Source organism: Macrobrachium nipponense, chromosome 23 (assembly GCF_015104395.2).
Source record: "Macrobrachium nipponense isolate FS-2020 chromosome 23, ASM1510439v2, whole genome shotgun sequence".
NCBI classification, from domain to species: Eukaryota; Metazoa; Arthropoda; class Malacostraca; order Decapoda; family Palaemonidae; genus Macrobrachium; species Macrobrachium nipponense.
The window spans coordinates 64,106,593-64,126,789 of record NC_061090.1 but is presented as its reverse complement, the minus strand read 5'-3'; the positions used below and the strand labels follow the sequence as shown (position 1 = coordinate 64,126,789).

Below are 20,197 nucleotides of genomic sequence, written 5' to 3'. Positions count from 1 at the left end.
CCTGTCGCTCCCCTACCCATATTTGCACGATCGGCACCACGGCTTCCTTCGTGGGTTGAGGGTGGGAGATAGGCTCTTGCCTTACCTTGTCTCCTGGCACCCTATACGTCCGGGCATGGGCAGCGACAGGTGGGGGAGGGCTATCCACTACTTCTCGAGGGGTTGGCTGACTTCCCCTCCTCCCCGACAAGGCGTCCCTTGTCCTACCGGGGACACGGTCGTTGGTTGGACCCGGCGGCCGTGGGTGTAGTCGGGGGTCCTCCCGACTCCTCCTCCACGCCGCCTTCCCCTTCCTCTCCTTGGTGAGGGGGGAACGTTGTTTCGCTGGCCGTCGTCGTTTTTTGAACAAGCGCTCACGAGGTGGTCTGTTGCTTTGCATCGAAAACAACGTCGTGGCTCGATGAAAGAGGGGCACTGGGCAATCAGGTGGCCCTCTCTCCCACACCCCCAGCAACGGCCAACCGTGTAATTCCCGGCTGTTTTCCCCTTGCCTCTTCGAGGCCCCTGGGTGCGTGACCCGGCCCCCTGGATGGTGAGTGAGGCTGGCGGAGGATTCGCTGGGTCAGATTGGTTAACCGTTGCAACAATCGGTTGGGAGGTGGCCTGTGCCCCCATCCTTGTTTGCTGGCGTTGTCTGTGGTCGAATAGTTGCTGTACCTTCGGCAGCAAGGTGTGTAAGGGCCTCTTGTCGTCAACAAGAAATCCCACTACGGAGGTGGGAAGAATTCGTTTCAGCATGCGTCGACAGAAGTTTTCTTTTCCCTCTACAGTCTGATCTTCGTTAGGGGTGAGGGACTCATAGTCCTCACCGACGCGATAGTAGAAGGCTGAAATCGACTCTCCCTCCCCCAACCTGGGGTCATAACCTTCCATTAGCCCCATCTTTTCCTCTCGATGTAGGGCAAACTGCTGAGTGAGGTGCTGTTTAAAAGTACCCCAGTCTGCCGAATAACGGACGTCCCAGCTCCTGATCTGTCGTGCTGCATCACCGATGATCTTCTGTTTCGCTTGCACAATCTTTTCTCTATCTGTCCAACCAATTGTGGCGTTTCAACACACTTTATAAAGGTCTCGATCGAAAGGAAGCCTTCACCAGTGCGTAAGTTATCAAACTCAGGCACGGATCCATCTAGCACTGGCAGTTTTTCTACTTTTCCGTCTGATCGCACTTGCGTGAACGACGCGACGTTGGCCGAAATTGTGGGTGGGTCGACGGGATTTTTTGTTTGCGTATCTTTTGTTAATTTGTGTAACTCTTCTACCGCGCGTTGGATAATTGTTGCCACTGCCGGATTATTCACACTTTCCTTTTTCTCGGCACTGTTATTGTTAGCACTGGTGCTGCTAGTACTGGCACTCCTGCCGTCGCGCGCCGCTTTTCTTCGAGTTTGCATTGTTTATTTCACGTTCACAATTACGCTGTTAATTATTATGCACTGGCAAGACCCCACACCTGACACCAATTTATATGACCTGATTTTCGATCATACAAGGGTTCTACCAGTACAATGAAACGCGTAAGATAAAATTAACACGTGTATTTTCCTTAATAGTTACACAGGGCCCTGTTGCTAATAATACGCTACTAATTATATGATTATTATATGGTCGGAAGGTACTCTAAGGGCGAACACGCGCCGACCACTGTCTTTGAGACGCGCCCTGACCCGTCGACCACTAATTCCCTACTGACTCTTAACTTTTCAAACTGAACTTGTTTGGGTCACAGGTCTAAGCTGATTGGCCTCTTATAATTGAAAGGAACCAATAAGGGTCTTCGATGTATGGCACTCTTTGAATCACCCACGCCACGCCACCAACGATCATGTGGGCATTCGATGAATCAGCGATATCTATCTGATCGTTACTCTCTGATCATACATACGCACAACACATCAAGTAGATTTTCGTTACGTCTCACACATGAATTTTCTATACAGATCAGTTCATATATATATATATAATACTATAATGGGCTTAATGTCCGTCTGTCTGTCTGTCATTCAATCACGGCCAAACGGCTGGTCAGATGGGCATGAAACTTGTCAGGGTTATGGTGGGGACCCCTAAGATGGTTTGTAATGGGGTTTCATCCAACCTACCCCCCTCCTTTGTAAGGGGTGGGGTTGAGAAGGGATTCCCTAAAATGGAGCTGTTTCTGGCCGTGAAACGAGGCTGGTTATTCCCGTAGACTTTGTTACTTTACGATTTTTCATACATAATTTCTGTTACACTTCTCCGGAGAAAGTCGCAAATATTTCAGGTCGGACACAATAGAAGATGAAAATCATCATCAATATCCAGAAGATTTTTTTGAATAACTTAAATCCATCGGGACTGCCAGTGCACAAAATAACGTTGAAGAAGTACTGCCCGGTAATAGTTGCTTTGGAATTTTGATCCTGCCAATGGACATAATAAAAAGGAAACTGACAAGTTCCTACTTTCTACTCTTTTAAGTAATCCGATAATTCCGTCACCGTCTTCGTTACTTGACTTACATTGAGAGAGAGAGAGAGATTGAGAGAGAGAGAGAGAGAGAGAGAGAGAGAGAGAGAGAGAATCATTAAAAGAGGGTAAACAATAATGAATACGAACTTCTGTACGTTCATTGATCGTCCTTTCACTTACTTTGAGAGAGAGAGAGAGAGAATATCATTAAAAGAGGGGAAACAACAATGAATAAGAATTTCTCTGCGTTCAGTGATCGTCCCTTGAATTACATTACGAGAGAGAGAGAGAGAGAGAGAGAGAGAGAGAGAGAGAGAGAGAGAGAGAGAGAGCATTCATGTAATCGCCCTTATTTTAATATTGCTGAACAAATAATAAATATAAATTTTTCACTTCTGCACCCGTATTTTATATCACCCATCGTAGATGGGTAAGTTTGCTAGTGTATATAATGAGGAAAAAACTCCCAAAAATATGTAGCCCTTCAGTATGTGCAATGCTAAATAATCATTACCACAGAAAAATGAACGAACATCCTTCTCCGTGGATCGGTATGTCAGACCAGGCTCTCACGAGAACCAGAGTAAGCTGAGATGTCATCATTTGACCTACATGTCAAGGATGTGCATTCGTTTGTCCAATACCATTTCCTTCCTGAGATTAAACATTGACAACTAGTAGTAGCTATATGTATCAGTTTTGCTCTCTGACTATTCTTTGCCGTAACTTAAGTCTCTTCAGAAAGCTAATATCTAAAGATGTATTTCAACTTGTAAATATTTAAGAAGAATACGTACTTCTGTAAGTCCAAGTGTTTCAAAATCATCCCTCAACATGACTGATGTAAGAACGGAGAAATCTAAGTCCATACCAGCCGGCCAACGTACACACACACACACACAGATAGGAGTTGGGTGGCCCGGGTGGCTGAAATATGTCTCGATAACCAACCGGTGTTCACCTTGGCGAATCATAAAGAACCAACTTTGTGACTGTCACTTCCTATTTCGTAGAAGCTGGTCCCAGTCACAATACGTGTAGTACTTCCAACTTAAAACTATCCAAACAAAACTTACCTGCTCCTATCAATAGTCGTAATTGAAGGGAATTGTCCATAAAACGGCTCCCTTCCTCATTTTATTTTTTCTTTGTTTGTGTTTAAGTTTTATCTCTATAATGCCATAAATCTTTTATAAATTCTTTCCTATTTTCAGTTTCCCCTTCATCTCAACGTAAACAAAAAACAAAAATGGACTTTTATTACTGTAGTGTATTTTGCAATAATATTACAGTAGGGTACTGTAATCATTAAATTAAACTGGTTTTTTATCATAAATGTATTCATTCACGAAATAGATATAGTTTTGTGAAGCAGCCATATCATGAAAATAAAGAGGAATAGTTTGCTAATATACTTTTGTCTGAATATTTGAATATATACAAAAGTATATTAGCAAACTATTCCTCTATTTTCATGATATGGCTGCTTCACAAAAACTATATCTATTTCATGAATGAATACATTTATGATAAAAAAAAAACAGTTTACTTTAATGATTTCTGTACCCTACTGTAATATTAAATACACTACAGTAATAAAAGTCCATTTTTGTTTTTTGTTTACGTTGAGAATCAGCTGATGGACGTTTATTACGGAAATAATTATTTCAGAAAATAATTTAGGTGCTAAAAGAAAGTAATTTATTAATGGTATTGTTATTGTTTTTAATTTTGTACATAAAAGTTTTTGATACAGTAATTCATATTGCTTGGGACGAGAGTTGACTGGATTAGGTTGAGAACTATAATAACACTGTGTTGTTTACATATGGAATTCGTATTTTAAATATTTTTTACGGTGCTTAGAGATGAAACATCAATGGTGATAAAATAATCTCTTTTATACTGTTATGTGTGATCATCACTGATTCAATTATTAAACTTATATTGAAGCACAGATAAGTAAATCGGAGAAAATAAAAATACGGCAACAAGTACCTACAATAAATTTTGGGGACAATCTGGTCTGTTATATATAGTATGATAATAATAGATCAGTATTATAGTTTATTCTGTAAGTGAAATAAGTTTTTTTAAATGTTGCTGTTTTATTTCATTAAGAGATTGAGAGAGAGAGAGAGAGGTTATGATTTTGTGGGATTTTAATTTAGCATTATATCGATATTGCTATTAGCATTCATAGTAGTATTAGAAAATTAGTAAATAATCTTTTATCATAAAAATGTATTTATTCATGAAAATAAAATAAAAATACAGTACCTAATTAGTGAATCTTGAGATCTAGTTAATTATCAGCGATATACTATTGTGGATATAAGCTTAAAAAAAGTAAAGTGGCTTTTGATGATCGTAGAGAATATAGGAGAGATTAATTTCTGTAAACAATGAAGCACATATGGCACATGTGCAGTAGCTGGTGGGCAAAAGCGAGCAATAGCAGACGACGCTCTCACCAAACTTAACTTTGTCAAGTGTTTTGTGCACACTGTACATGTATGGCAGGGTAAGATTTCTGTCTTGCTTATTACATTGTGTATGTATTCTCATGTAGTGCCATATTAATTTCTCAAAATGTGGAAAAAAAATATTCTCAAAGTTGGTTATGTTTTGAAGATTTTCTGTAAGTTTCACTTCCTCTGAGGAAAAGCATTTCATGGCAACAGTAAATATTTAAATATGAAATAAATATTATTTTGCTTTCCATAAATGTTTAGAATCCAGTAGTTTCAAACAACTTTCACACTTGGGCAAGCTCTCTGTGTCACTGCACTCTTGATAGAGAAATGAAATGGTCGGAAATTCATTAGCCCTTGATCTCGATCCATTTTCTGTGAATCCCAACTGTTGCTCCTGTGAAGTCTATCATTATTTTTTACTCTAAAATCATGAAATTATAATTTCATGTATTTATTGTTGGTATATGGGGTAAAATAAATAAGTGGTGGAGTAATAATTTTAAATTTTCTATTTTGTGAAATCATGTGATATTGAGCAGTCTTCTGGAACTATGTCAACGAAAATATATAAATCTGAATATTTCCATAGAAAAATGCTTTTATCCTCTAATATTTTGCATACGAATATATTATTTCAAAAGATCAACTTAAAATTGAAAGATAGATCAAATTAGTTATGTATGGATGAAAACTTTTATCCACGTGTTGGTAGTGACGGGAAAATATTATTGGAACGTTGATCTTGGCAGTATTTTGGAAGATGAACTTTTATGGTAGTATAGACATGGAGGGGCTATTGTATCTGTCTTTTGAACTTAGTAATAATATTACTCATTTACTGAGCAATTTAGGCCAGGTTATGAAGTGCTTTTCCCCACTGCTTTCTTTCATCTTAATTCTCTCTAACCCTTGCACGAGTTGAACTGCGAGTGACTGCCAGCCACTTATTTTGCCTTTCCTTGTCCTTTTCACTGGGAATACGATGCCAGGATACTAAACTTCCTATTTGTGCATCCTACAGTAATGCACGACTGAACAATTGCTTAGAAATAAAGCACAGATTAACTTGAAAGGTCAACTTTTGTCTGATACAGTATGGCCTTGGCCTGCCACCTTGGTGGCCGCGAGTTCGATTCTTGGACATTTCATTGAGGTGTGAGAGATGTGTATTTCCGGTGACAGAAGTTCATTCTCGACGTGGTTCGGAATCACATAAAGCCGTTTGTCCCGTTGCTGAATAATCGCTGGTTCCATGCAATGTAAAAACACCAGACAACCAGGCTGATGAGGAGTAATGAAGTGGAAAGGCTTTTTGCCCACCAGTCGTGTCATTGTTTGAGAAAGATGTGTGGATGACATCACGTTAATGACTCCTAAAGACCTTGGTTTGTAGAACGGTGTAACCACTACGTATCACGTTGTGTACAATATTACGTACATACGAACAAGATTGTAGGTTGGGTGATGTCATGGTGATCTTCATGAATGAATATACATTTATGATGAAAAATAGTTACTGTGTTGATTACAGTACCATACTGTAATATTAATGTAATCGCATCAAAATAAAGTAATCAATGCACACTATAAACTTATAAAGTGTATTTTTTGTCTTTTGAATGCTTTCATCAAGGAACTATTCCTTGAATAGGCATTTTATTATGAAGATATGCCAATAATAAATTAAGTAAAAATATTTTTAATACATTTATGCTTTGTCACCAAATGCAAAGAACAATACTACGATAATCTACGACAATTATCTTTTATATGAATTTTTCAAAGAAGTTATTTACTACCAAAATGATAATGAATTTCGAATTAAACATTAATGTTATCTTTAATGTTGTTACTACCAAAATTGCAATACTATTAAAATGTCTGAAAGGTTACCGAACAATAAACAACGTCGCTGTGAATGCAACAGTATAACTGGATGTTTACATTTTTTTTGCCATTCCTTGAATAGGCTTTATTATGAAGATATGCCAATGATATATAAGGTGAAAATTGTTTTACTACCTTCATTGTCCGTTTTTATAATGTGAATTTTTCCATTCATGGCAATGGTTATCGCACTATTGCCAAGGCTTAGCCTACCAATATACGTACATCATTATGCAACACAGAAAACTCAGCGATGCTGCGATTCATACCCGTGATATAGAGTGAGAAGTGGTCCAAGGAAAAACCCGCGGCTAACTGATCCCGCGACTGATGATCCACAATTAAGGGATGACCCCACTGTATATAGTGTACGCTGTGTGGGTTTATTTCAATTTTAAATACCACCTTCACTTAATTTTCTTAAAAATTTACCTTAAATTCCAATAAACAACCAATTTACTAGGTGGAAATATGTCAGTCATCATTTTGCCTAATCCAAGTTAGCCTAAAGGCTGGGTCACACATCGAGTTCAAACCACACAAGTCGTAATGGCATAAACTTTGCTCATTACAACCCCACTACACTCTCATTACAACCAAATCGGCATAGATCGTAACCCAATTTGACAATTTTGCTGGTCACGTCTTATCTTTACCTCCAAATATCACTACAATCCTCAAAATTTCACAAACTCAAGACTACACCGATCACTGTTATAATAATCAATCACTATGATCCTGGTCATGGCACCATTTTATTACTACTCGCTTGGTAATAAGTAGAGCATTTCAAATCGCAAGGGATTGTATAGCCTATAGTGAATTGAAACACGAATAACCAAATCATAGCCCAAGCTGTACCTATGACGCCCAGATTACTATACTCATTTTAACTGACATTCAAGATATGACATTGCTTTATGTATATTAATGAGTACACAAATTATATTAACTTACTGTGCTTATGAATGATGGATTATTATCATGAATGACAAGTTCTCTATCCCTATCCTAGATGGTTTGAGATCTGGCCTAAGCACTGTCTCCCTTTCCCTATTCTCATCCAAAGAACATTATAGGAAGCACTTCCCTATCATTAGATATGCATATCCTAAAAAGGAATTTCCCCAAATGAACTTTAAAATAGGAATACTTGAGTGATTGTGATAAGGAGATCCCAATGACTTCTCAGAGATCGTTGGACTGATGTGAGTTAACACGACTCGACTCGACTCTGTCGGTGTTATGACTAGACTAACTAACTGAAACTGACCATCGTCTGCCGACATTAAAACATTCAGCCAACTTGCCAAATAATGAAACAACTGACGACCGGTAATTAAGAACTATTCACGCGTACTTACAAACTAATACATGAAATAGCCAAACACAGCACTTTTCCTAACTAAATACTAATATAACAAACATACCTTCCTTTCATACAATACGCATTTGCACTTATGTAAATGAGGAAAATATATGTAAAGATACAAAGACAACTGGTGGTAAAATACAACCTCTTCTTGAAGTTTCAACACATGGCGATGGCGCCAGTCATCGTACGTCACAAACTAGTTTTCCTATCATAGGCTGTCCCATCTCTCCCCTCCATATCTATGGTGTTACTCATCCAAGAATTTTATGTTAAGATTGTAAGGACGAAAACTTTTCAAATTATGTTCGAGATACTGGAATTTTAAATTAGATGTTGATTTGGGTCTCATAAATTGTATAGTATATAGCCATATGCTTTTAGGACATGTGTTTGTTTTATGTTATCTTCCACTTAATTATTGGCATTCTTTTATAATAAAATTATTTATTTTCAAGTAACATGAAAATAACAGTAATAGTTTGCACTTTATTTCTTGTGTTCTGACTATTCAGATTATGTAATTATTATTTTCATATTTCAGATCCTATCCTGTCAGTATCTGGGGAGCCTTTGGGACAAGAAGAGGGTTTACATCAAGACCATGACGATACGGACATTGTTATCGTATAATTGTCACTGAAAATAATTACATTTGTCTTCAACATCTTGCTTTTGTGTAGTATTTACTGTATTTTTCTTCTGTTTATTGAATACAATTAGTTTGAAATTGTATCCAGCAGTTGTTGATTGTGGATTTTATTCAACTGATTCTTCATTTTATCGAAATAAAAGGACCAAGGATTTTATAATAAATAACCATAAATTTTCTCTTCACACACTGACATTGTAAAAATGCCTTTTGATATCTTAAGTAAGACTATATAATATTCCTTTATTTTTCATATGCCCAAGTTATAATGAGTACATATATAATGTACCTTTATATTGTTTAATTAATTAGTTTCTATACTCCTGAAAGGAGTTTAGGTTGAGTTGCAAAGATTCAAGAAGTTTTGATAAAGCTGCTGGTAACTGTCGTTTGCTTATCCAGAATTCTTTTTTTCTTTCTTTCTTTCTTTTTTGTAGATGATGTTATTGGTTCTTCCATTGTTTTTAAAATATTTTATTTTGGTGTTTCGTACAGCTTTAATCATTCAGCATTAATAGCGTTGCAATAATTATTCATAGAGAGAGCAAGTTCCAAATAAATACTCAACCTTCCATGCCTTATATGGTTGCTTTTAAGTAAAATATACAAATTTGGAAATATATCACATTTATACTTTTGACAAAATAACTACATTAACAAATATTCAACCATAAAAATAGTTATTTAACTTTTTTTTATTGAACCAGTATATTTTAAAAACTGCAGTATGATTCATATATGTTTTCTGTCCTTTTTTTTTCAAAGAAATTATTATTATTCAGAAGATGAAACCTATTCATATGGAACAAGCCCACAAGAGCCTTTGACGAATATGGTGCTCATTAGGAAGGAGTACGACAAGGTAAAGGGGAATACAGAAAGAACAGATACCACCATATTAAAAAAGAAAAAAATTAATAAATTAACAAATAGATAAAAATGTAATAAAATGCAAGGAGAACAGTATGAAGGCAGTAATGTATTACACCTTCACTTGAAGTTCCAATCGCACGACTTCCTCTGGGAGGCTGGTTCCACAGTCCAACAGTGTGAGGAATAAAGAACCTCTGAAACTGAGAAGTTCGACAGTGTGGCACATTTATTACATTTTGGTGGTACTGTTCAGTGACTCTAGTTGCTTTTGGCCAATAAAGTGGATCAGAGATCTATTGCGAAAGTGAAAGATCTCTGTTGAAATACAACATATGAAAAAGTGACAAACAAGATGGTCCAAGTTGTAACTAGTATTGCTATTTGGAAAGAGAAACCTACCACCACGAACCACTCTATCTAAAGGAGATCTGGAGAACAATTTTCTAGTAGAGGGAGTGCAAATGACCTAAAACAGACAGTTTGCACTGATTTTTACTACGGTTTTAAATTTATGAGGCATTATGAACAATACCTTACTTTCGTGTGGCTTTCACAGAAACTTTTCATGAGATGTTTCTCAAAAGTTAGATGCAAGTCAAACGTTACACCTAGAATAGTTAAAAGCTTCAGACTCGTTCAGCAAAGTTCATTTTATTGGAGTGAGCCTCATACCCCACTGACTTGCCTGATTTGGTCCATGGTTGAGGCTGAGGGCAACTTCATTCCTCAAAAGTGGAAACTTTACTACACCCACAAGTGTTTTAGCATCGGCATACTGACCAATCTTGTTTTCCAGGCCAACAACCATGTCACTTGTATACACTAAAAATAACAATGGACCAGGAACACTGCCTTGTGTAACTCCATACACAATAGGTCTTGGTTCTCTAAAGATCCCATCAACAGCAACTTGCTGCTGCCTACCTATAAGGAAATCTTGAAGTAATCCTAAAATATATCCACCCACTCCAAGATTCTGAAGTTTATAAGTTAGTGCCTTGTGATTTACTAAATCGAAAACGGCACTTAAATCTATGTGAATTACTCTACACTCAAAACTTTTATCAGAGTTCCCTTGCAGATGGCATGTCAAGTCTAAAAGAGCATCGCACGTACCTATCTGCTTCCTGTAAGTATATAGACTATCGGCCAAAAAACTTTTAGATGCAGTATATTTAAATAGTGGCTTAAAAATAAGTTTTTCAGCAACTTTGGAGAGCTCAGGGAGAACAGAGTGGCCTGTAGTTACTGCAATCAGTGGTTATGCCACTTTTAGGAACAGGCACTGTATTACTAAGCTTGTGCTCATCCGCAAAGATACTATGTGACAAAAATTTATAGATTCTACTAAACTTGGAGACAAAACGCTAAAAACTTTAAGAAAAAAAAAGGGGGAAGAAACAATCGGGGTCGTCTCCACCCCAGCTATCAAGATTATCCATAACTTTCGTAACATACCTGGAACGATGCAAATTTTGTAAGAGGTTCAGGAGGACAAGTATAATTCCTCTTGGCTGCATGGTAAGTTCTATTCGCAGCACGGCAAGACTTAACAAAAATGGTGTAATTTTCATTTGATTAATTTCGTCTCCATGCACTGAATTTGGTTTGTTTGACGACCAAGTGGGCAACATTTTCTACCCTTTGCAGTCAATATATCAAGATAATTAACAGTTAAATTACACGCCCTCCCACCCTCCTCGCTCTGAAGCTTTAGAGAAGAATGGGAATCGACATGCAGGCACCTACGTATTCTTTAAAATTTCACATAATTTACTATAGAAATGCATAAATAGAAAATATGAAAAATGAATAACAAAGTAACATCACATTTACCTATAAAATGACAATATTTTAAAGTAATTTGTATTTTTCCTAACTCTATAAAACCTGAGGTCTTTTTATAGGATTTACTATTCAGCAAAGCTGGAAACCGGCCATTAAACTTTTAAGAAGGTAGCATGGTAGTTTGACTAACGGGTGGGAGATTCCAGTCATCCAGCCACCTGGTTACCTCCTGTCTCACCGCCTTTGAGAGGGGGATGGGAAACGATGGAAGGTCTCATGCTGGAGACCTAACCTCTCTCATTCTGCACTGGAGAGAGTGAAGGTGAAGCCACCCATGAGGAACCAGCTTCTCCAAGGACATCAGGTGCCGAGAACAACCAGCCATTGCCATGCTGGTTGTTCCTGCCATGACAGGAACTTCTGTGCCATTTCCCTGAACCTGCTGGCTGTTGCGAGCGAGAGTCTGAGGGGTAGACTCTCGCTGCTGCCATGTCTGTCAGCATGCCCAGGTGTTTTATCCTCTGCTTTGGAGCAAGATCAGATTTCTCGAGATTTACTATGATCCCTAGAACGTGGCAAAACTCAAGAAGGCAATCCTGTCCTGAGGCAACTGCAGATTTTGCCAAGACTAACCAATCGTCCAGACACCTCACTAAACATATCCCGTGCGATTGGGCCCAAGCTGACTCGGGTACTCAACTGGTGTATGTAAAGATGTCCACTATCTCTCTCTATGATTAAAACTAAATGGACGTCACAGTAATGAAAGCACTTGGCTTCACCTTGATCAGATCTGATGAAACTGATTTGAGGAGTGTGTTTTGGGTAGGGGATTTGGGGAAAAATATCCTACCTGTGTGTGTGTGTGTGTTTTAAGCTCTCACTTTCTCTTCTGACTAACTTGGGTCCCTGGGCCCCATAGTCAAAATGATGCAAAGAGGCTCCCATTACCAAAGATTTCCCCGAAAACCGCTGGAGGACACCATTATTCCACAAGTGATTATACCCTAGTTTTAGAAAAATGGCACCTTGGTTCATGCTAGGCTCGAAAATCCTTACTGAGGACTCTTTCAATAATAATATGCCATTTGTCATTTTTTTAATCGGAAGGTTCATTTCTACCACTTATATATAGCCTTTCATCATTGGCACTCAGTGGTAGTATTCCACATGTCCTTTTTTTATTTCAAGCTACTAAACTATAGATAAAAATACACCAAAATTGAAAATTAGTCCTAACAGGGATTTCTACAACTAATTATATACAGAAAATAAATTTAAGAATAAAAATAAAAAAATAAAATACCATAAGAAAGGTAACTGAAAAATCAAATATAAATAAATTAGAATAAATTAGTAAAAATACGTAAATACAAATAAAATAGGTAGAGTAAGGTAGAGTAAATGAAAACTAATAAAAAAACTAAATATATATAAGAAATGGAATAAATACTAAAACAAAATATATTTAAGTAAATAAAAAAAATACTATATAAAACTCATATGAACAATAATAAAATAAATGAAAATATATAAAATAATTAAATATCAAATAAAATAGAATAAAAATAAATAAAATATGTGAGGACTGGACCGAGACAAGGAGAAAACTTACTGGCTTTATTGTCATTATTGTTTGAGATTAAGCTGGCCTTGTGCCAGCACGGGCTGTTGCTTGTAGAACAGCCCGTAGAATTTATTGTCCAGAGACGACTGTATATAAGGGATGGAGCCCCTATTGAGATTGTGTTTTCTCGCACCTATAAATAAACATATGACTGAGCGTAGAGAATACATTTTTTTCGTGATATATATCGGCGGAAAGACCTTGAATTACTCTAAATTTTGATATATGATAAAAGGATATATACAAAAGGACGGACACTTCAGTTAAAATATCGTCCTTACAAATTAAACAAAAATCAGAAATAATGATAAATAATACACAAAGAAAAATAAGTAAAAATATATTAATAAAGCATAAAATATTAGAAATAAATAAATAAAAACGAAAGTGAATATAATAACATTTCAAAAATTACTAGAAATAAAAATAGAGATATAAAAATAATTAAAAAGTGTCATTAGACAAAGGCTCAATTCAGCTAATGTGAAGAAAAACAAAAAATAGCCAATACAAACAAATAAATTAACAGTATTAAAAAATGAAAACGATAAAATTCAAATACTATGATAAGTAAAATACATTAAAAAAAACTTAGAGACAATTTTATAGGTCGAAAATGTTCCAAAATCACAATTTTTTTAAAGTAAATTGTATTTTTCCTAACTATACAAACGCCCGTTAAACTCTTAAGGTGATTAGGCAGTAATAACTACCGTCCGGTTTACCTTTCGGCTCAGGTTACAGATTGAGGGGCGGCATGAGGCGGGCATAAATGTAATGTAAAGGACCTCAGATTTGCATAGTTACGACAAAATACAATTTACTTTTATAAAGATTGTGAAGTGTTCCTACGCGATATACAAACCATCGGTCCCTTACATTATGAAGAAGCACTAGTAGGAGGAAGGAATCTGAATGAGTCTCTTTGCACTGACTGGAGTTACCACACCTCGACCTTTTCGAATGAATGAGGAATCGTAACTCACACGAAAAAAGGCTGGGAAGAATCTTAATGATTGGAAGCAGGCAAGGATCCAAAAAGGGTTTGCCTTGTTACCAGTTTCTCCTTCCTCCCCTTTCTAGAGGAAGGAGCGGGATTGCTTCTATGATTCTAGAAAGAAAAAGAGAATAGAAACATGTTCCAGCAAGTGTAGGGTCACGTCCAATTCTCCACTCGCAAGAAATGAGGAAGGGGAGAGGCCAGTCACTCTTGTAATCCCTCCCACTTCTTGAACCACACACCTTAGGCGAGATGCTACCTGTTCTGTTAAAAGGAGCTAATAAGAAACACTACTTGTTCAACAGCCACCACAATTCCCAGGAAAAAAAGGTACCAAGGACTTGTGGGCAAAACCCGAAAGCAGAAAGACATAAATGTGGTCCGATGAGACCACATTTCTGTTCCCAAACCAACATATTCCTCCGCTATGCGAGGGATGGAGAAAGTCATTGATTTTGTGAGCTCTTGGGAGGAGGAATGTAGCTACAGGTGTCGTCGTCGCCAGCTGCAGGCAACAGATACCGACGGCTTCGTAGTTTGCTACGACATTGAGATGGAGTCGAGGCATTGATCCCCATCTCTTGAAGACTCACATCAGAGAAGGTCCACGAAGATCATTATTCTCTCTGCCAAGGCCAGAGCAAGACAAGTGTTGCCAAATGTGGCAAACTGAAATCCGGTAGAGAAGCCTTCAAATTCCGCAGTTTTGACCCAAAATCCACTAGATTTTCTTTTTCCCTAAAAGACTAAGGATAAGTCTACATTATACTAACTTTATGATTGCTGTTATACTCCTGGCACCACCTCCTCCCTGTGAAACAATAGATTAGCAATTATTTCACATTTACAAAACAAGCAATATGCTTTAGTCTTATTTGTGTCTAATGGTTTCAACCAATCCTTTAATTCAGGCAGAGATTCCCAGCTTTTCCAGTAGGATTGAGTGTACTTCCGGCTCATATTGCAAGAAACTGCTTAAAACTAATATTTCTCCAACCAATGTCCACAGCGAACTATTATCTTTGATTTAAAGCTGTGCAAAGTGGCAAATCCAACAATGTAATTTCATGTTCAAGTTTGACAGAATTTCTGAAATATTATCATTATTTTGAAAGAAATTACACAAAATGTTTGTTGCAAATGTTACAGCGACTTTCATTAAGGGTCATGCCATTGATTGTTATGAGGCTGTGGCGGGATCACAAGCTTAAAAACAAGCGGGCAAAATACCCCCCACATAAACTTATTCAATCCGGCAACCAAACTCACCCTCAGTCACACTTTCCTCTTTACACTACCGAATACATGCAGGCAATTGACCTACCTACACAAAAAAAAACATGTACACACCGAACACCGGATACTCCGGCCTACGCTGTGCTGTCAGCCGGTCGGAGTTGCAGAGATACCAACAACAACAAAGACAACAACCAAGAACAACAACCCACAACCCAAACAACACAACCCCACACAACAACACACAAAACAACAAACAAGGAATACAACCCCAACTCAACAACACAGCATACAACACCCAAGAACACACCCCACAACTTAACAAACAAACAAGGAATATAACCACAACAAAAGACCAGTGCACAAACAAATCATCTAACAAAACAAAAAATCAACAAGACAACAAACCAATACACACACCCACTAAAAACACCAAGAAAACACAACAGCTCACCAACAACAACCCTCAGCAACTCCCAACCATAATAGCTCACATATAACTCAACAAAAACTCATAGCACAACAAACCCTACACAGGCACAACTCCAAAGCAACTAATATCAAACTCAACAACCAAACAACAAACCAATAACACAACTCAACTGATTTTCAATGCCTCCAACACTTCATAGACTGCTGCCAACACTACTTATCTTCACAGGCTCTGCCTAAAGACTAAAGACTGCCTTAAAAAAAATTAACACCAGAACTCTAACCATAGCTCTAAACTCCAACAACACCAGCAGACAACCCAGAACTCACCAGCAGCCAATTCAATCGTTAACCATCCATCCACCAATTACGCCCTCTCTCTCTCTAGGACGTTGTCAAATGGAACTCCCATAACTCCTCCATATTTCTTCCCCCTTTACATTTGACAGCTCCTTACACTCACAACACCCACACTAAATAGCCTTCCACAACACCCACGGATGCTCGGAAGCAGGCCCCCTGGATCTTGTTTGAGAGCCCTCATACACACTTTCAGTTACACCACCATCCACTTTTCCCAGACCACTTCCAGTCAGACTAGCATTACCATCTTCTTCACTACTATCCTCCCAAATCCCATTCACTATCTCATCTACCCCTTCTAATTCTTGTCCCAACATCTCTCGTAACTCTGCCACCAAATCACTTACCTCATTTACACTCCTGCCAAAGAGACTCATTCATACTGCCAACCACATCCTTACCACCTGATTCCCTTCCTGGTGAAACTTCACTAAACCCTGACAATTCAAATCCACACACACTATATGTATCATTCCTCCCCTCAAAGTCATCTGTAGTTACATGCCTTATCCACCATTTTTACCTTAGCACTAACCCCTCTATCATGCAGTTCACGTTTCTCCATTTCATTCCCTTTCCTTACCTTCTTCTGCTTTCTTCCATACTCAACCAACACCAACTGCTGATCTTCCAGACCCATTTGCTCACTGACACATGGTTCACATTCACTCACTCTAAACCACTCACTCACTACATTCTCCCGAACACACTGTCGCATACTAGAGGACCCACCCAACTGAATCCCCTTTTCACCTAGTTTCCCAAATTCCCAGCCTGACTCATCCTCTTTCACCTACACACACTCGCCATGCGACCTTCCATTCCACATTCAACACATTAACACATTTCGCATGCTGTTCTTTACACATCCTAGCATAATGCCCGTTCTTCCCGCAAACCATGTTCATACGGGTACCCCGACATCCACTAGCTATGTGTCCTACTGTCTACACCTGTAACACTTAAAATCCTTATCTTTCTAACACTTAGCTCACTAAATGCCCCGTTTGCCCACACCTGAAGCACACTCCTAACACCCACCGACATTCATTCTTCCTGTGTCCTGGCTTACCAAATCTGTAACAACCCTGGTGCTCTCGCTCACAACTAACTGATCTTACTCTTCCAATACTCACATTCCTATCTCTTTTAGGGCTAACTTCACTCATGTTACTTGCTCTAACACTCCTATCAACCCTCGCTCTGCATTTGCCCCGGCCCTTCAAAAACTGCCTCCCTATAGCTTTTAAATTCTGGTACAACCTCAGCTACTTCATTCCTAACACTAACACTTCTACTCTCTTTCATACACCTATCTAGCTCATAATCCTCTACTATTTCTAAAATGTCATTCCATGTTAACCTTTCATTTGTCAATCTCATTTTCTCCTTACATTTAAGATTCATAAACTCGTATACGCTCTCTGGTACAGTTGCCAATAACTTTCGTACTAACTCCTTACAACTCCATTTATCCCCTTCTCGCCCCCAAACTTTTTCCTAGCCAATGTTTCTAACCTACACAAATACATCGACAAACGACTCGCCGCAACATTCATCTTGCCTCTTCAAAATCGTTTTCTCCTATATCTAACGCTACTCTTTATCCTCTTTGCCTGTTCCACAATCATGGCTTTCACACTCTCATACGGCACATTCCTACACTCATCATTACCCCCATATATACTCAACAAAAATCCCATCAAGAAGTTACCTAAATCTCTTGCCCAGACTCTCTTGTTATCCCCATACTTAGCCTCACAATACTTCTCATAATCCTTAAAAGAGTCCCCTATGTCCCTACTACCATATTCCTTGTATTGTACTCATCGGGATACCTCTCTCATATACACTAGCCTTTTCGTGGCTTCCCGCTCACTTTCACTACTACCATTCTGACCCTTCTTTCCCTCTTCTGAATACAGCGAATCCACTTCTATACTCACATCCATACTCTTGACTACCTTCTTTTTACCCTTCTGTTCTTTCTACCCACTGTTTCCACTCACCGCTATCTAAATCACTCTCAGCCCTTTCCCCAATGTATTCAGTCCTAGTCTCATCCTGTCCGTCACCCTTACTAACCTTCTTTCCCTTAGACTTCTTTTCCTCAGCCCCCTTCTAATTCTTGTCCTCAGGTTTATCCTTATCCTGTGTCTTCACCCCGTCTTTTTCCTTACCTATCACAACCAAATCACCTTCGTCACTTGTACTCTCATCCACTCGTTCTTCCACTTTCTTTACCATTCCTGCGCCGTCCACAAGACCCAAGTAGGCCTACCTCCATACCAGCTCCTTCTCCCATAAACCTCTTCATCATCTGCACTGCATGCGTCATTACTTCGAATTTTTCGTCCATTTTCTCAACCATTCTCTCTTCTCCTCCTTACACCTCTTCTTTCATTTCCACTTTTGCACTCCTTAGCATTCCTCTCATTTCCTCTAACTCGCTATTCAGCTCCTTCACCACTTACACCTCTTAACCTCCATTCCTCCACTTCCAATCTTTCCTTAGTTTCACCCTTACCAACGAACCAAATTACCTCCTTCAGCCGCTATTCTCCACTTCCAATCTTTCCTTAGCTTCCCTTACCAACTACAACTCCTCCTTCAGCCTCTAAATCTCCTTCATCAACCCTTCCATCCTCACTTTCTCTACCAATCACACAACTCACTACCCCAATCGTCCTGCCAGCTGCCTCACCAACAGTCCCTGTTCCAGCGCAAAAAAATAATGTGGCGAGATCACAAGCTTAAAAAACAAGTGGGGAAAATCCCCCCCACATAAACTTAATCAATCCGGCAACAAGCTCACCCTCAGTCACACTTTCCTCTTACACTACCAAATACACGCAGGACAATTGACCAACCTACACAGAAAGAAAAACACACACACACACAAACTCATGCACTCACCCAACTCCAGATACTCCGGGTTATGCTGTGCTGTCTGCCGGTGGACCAACAACAACAAAGACAACAACCAAGAACAACCCAACCCACAACCCAACAACACAACACCCAAGGACCACAACTCAACAACACAACACAAACAATGAATGCAACCACAACTCAACAACACAGCATACAACAACACTAAGGAACACAACAACTTAACAACACAACAACAAAGAATACAACCACAACAAAAGACCACTGCAGAAACAATCACTAACAACACAAAAAAATCAACAAGCCAACTACACACCCACTAAAAACACCAAGAAATCACAACAGCTCACCAACAACAACCCACAACAACTCACATATAACTCAACAAAAACTCATAGCACAACAAACCCAACACTGGCACAACTCCAAAGGCAACTAATATCAAACTTCAACAACCTAAACAACAAACGCCAATAACACAACTCAACTGACTTTCAATGCCTCCAACACTTCATAGACTGCTGCCAAACACTACCTATCTTCACAGGCTCTGCCTAAAGACTAATTAAAGACTGCCTCAAAAAACACAGAACTCTAACCATAACTCTAAACTCCAACAAGCACCAACAAGACAACAACCCAAGAAACGGCACCAGCAGCCAATTCAATCGTTAACCATCCACCCACCAATTACGCCCCTCTACTCTCTCTCTCTATCTCCGCTAGGACATTGTCAAATGGAACTCCCATCATTCCTCCATAAGGCTGATAGCCCTACCTAAATGGACATGTTCCAGTCCATACACAAGGACAACTCGAAAGGTAAACACGTGTGACTTTAACAGTTTTATTACAAACTTAACTCTTCAATAATAACAGCAAAACAAGGACTAGTTACGCTTCATTCCATCACCGTGGGAGAGAGGGCGCTGTCATTCTGACAGTACCCGAGGGAGAAAATACGTTCGAAGCTGAAGAACCCGACCTTCCCATCATTTTCACGTTGTTAACCCAATATGGAATTGGTGCACCTGTGGAAGACAATGAATTCGCCAAATCGTGTATAATGTATTCTAAGGATGAAGACCACATAGAAAGGTTGCGGAATGATACGAGAGAAATGAGATACAATCACTTCTATTCAGCA

The 20,197-nt window shown here is 38.7% G+C and overlaps 2 protein-coding genes across 13 annotated transcripts in view; one reads left to right on the top strand and one right to left on the bottom strand.

Annotated features, from left to right (window-relative positions):
* LOC135195749 (uncharacterized) overlaps positions 1-9,502 on the top strand; it is a 47,698-nt gene extending 38,196 nt beyond the window's left edge. The window contains exon 5 of the mRNA XM_064222197.1: positions 8,732-9,502. Within this exon, the coding sequence (XP_064078267.1) occupies positions 8,732-8,820 (89 nt within the window). The 3' untranslated portion in view covers positions 8,821-9,502. The remainder of the gene's footprint in view (positions 1-8,731) is intronic.
* LOC135201365 (cyclin-D-binding Myb-like transcription factor 1) overlaps positions 1-20,197 on the bottom strand; it is a 389,369-nt gene that overhangs the window by 75,081 nt on the left and 294,091 nt on the right. The window lies entirely within an intron of this gene.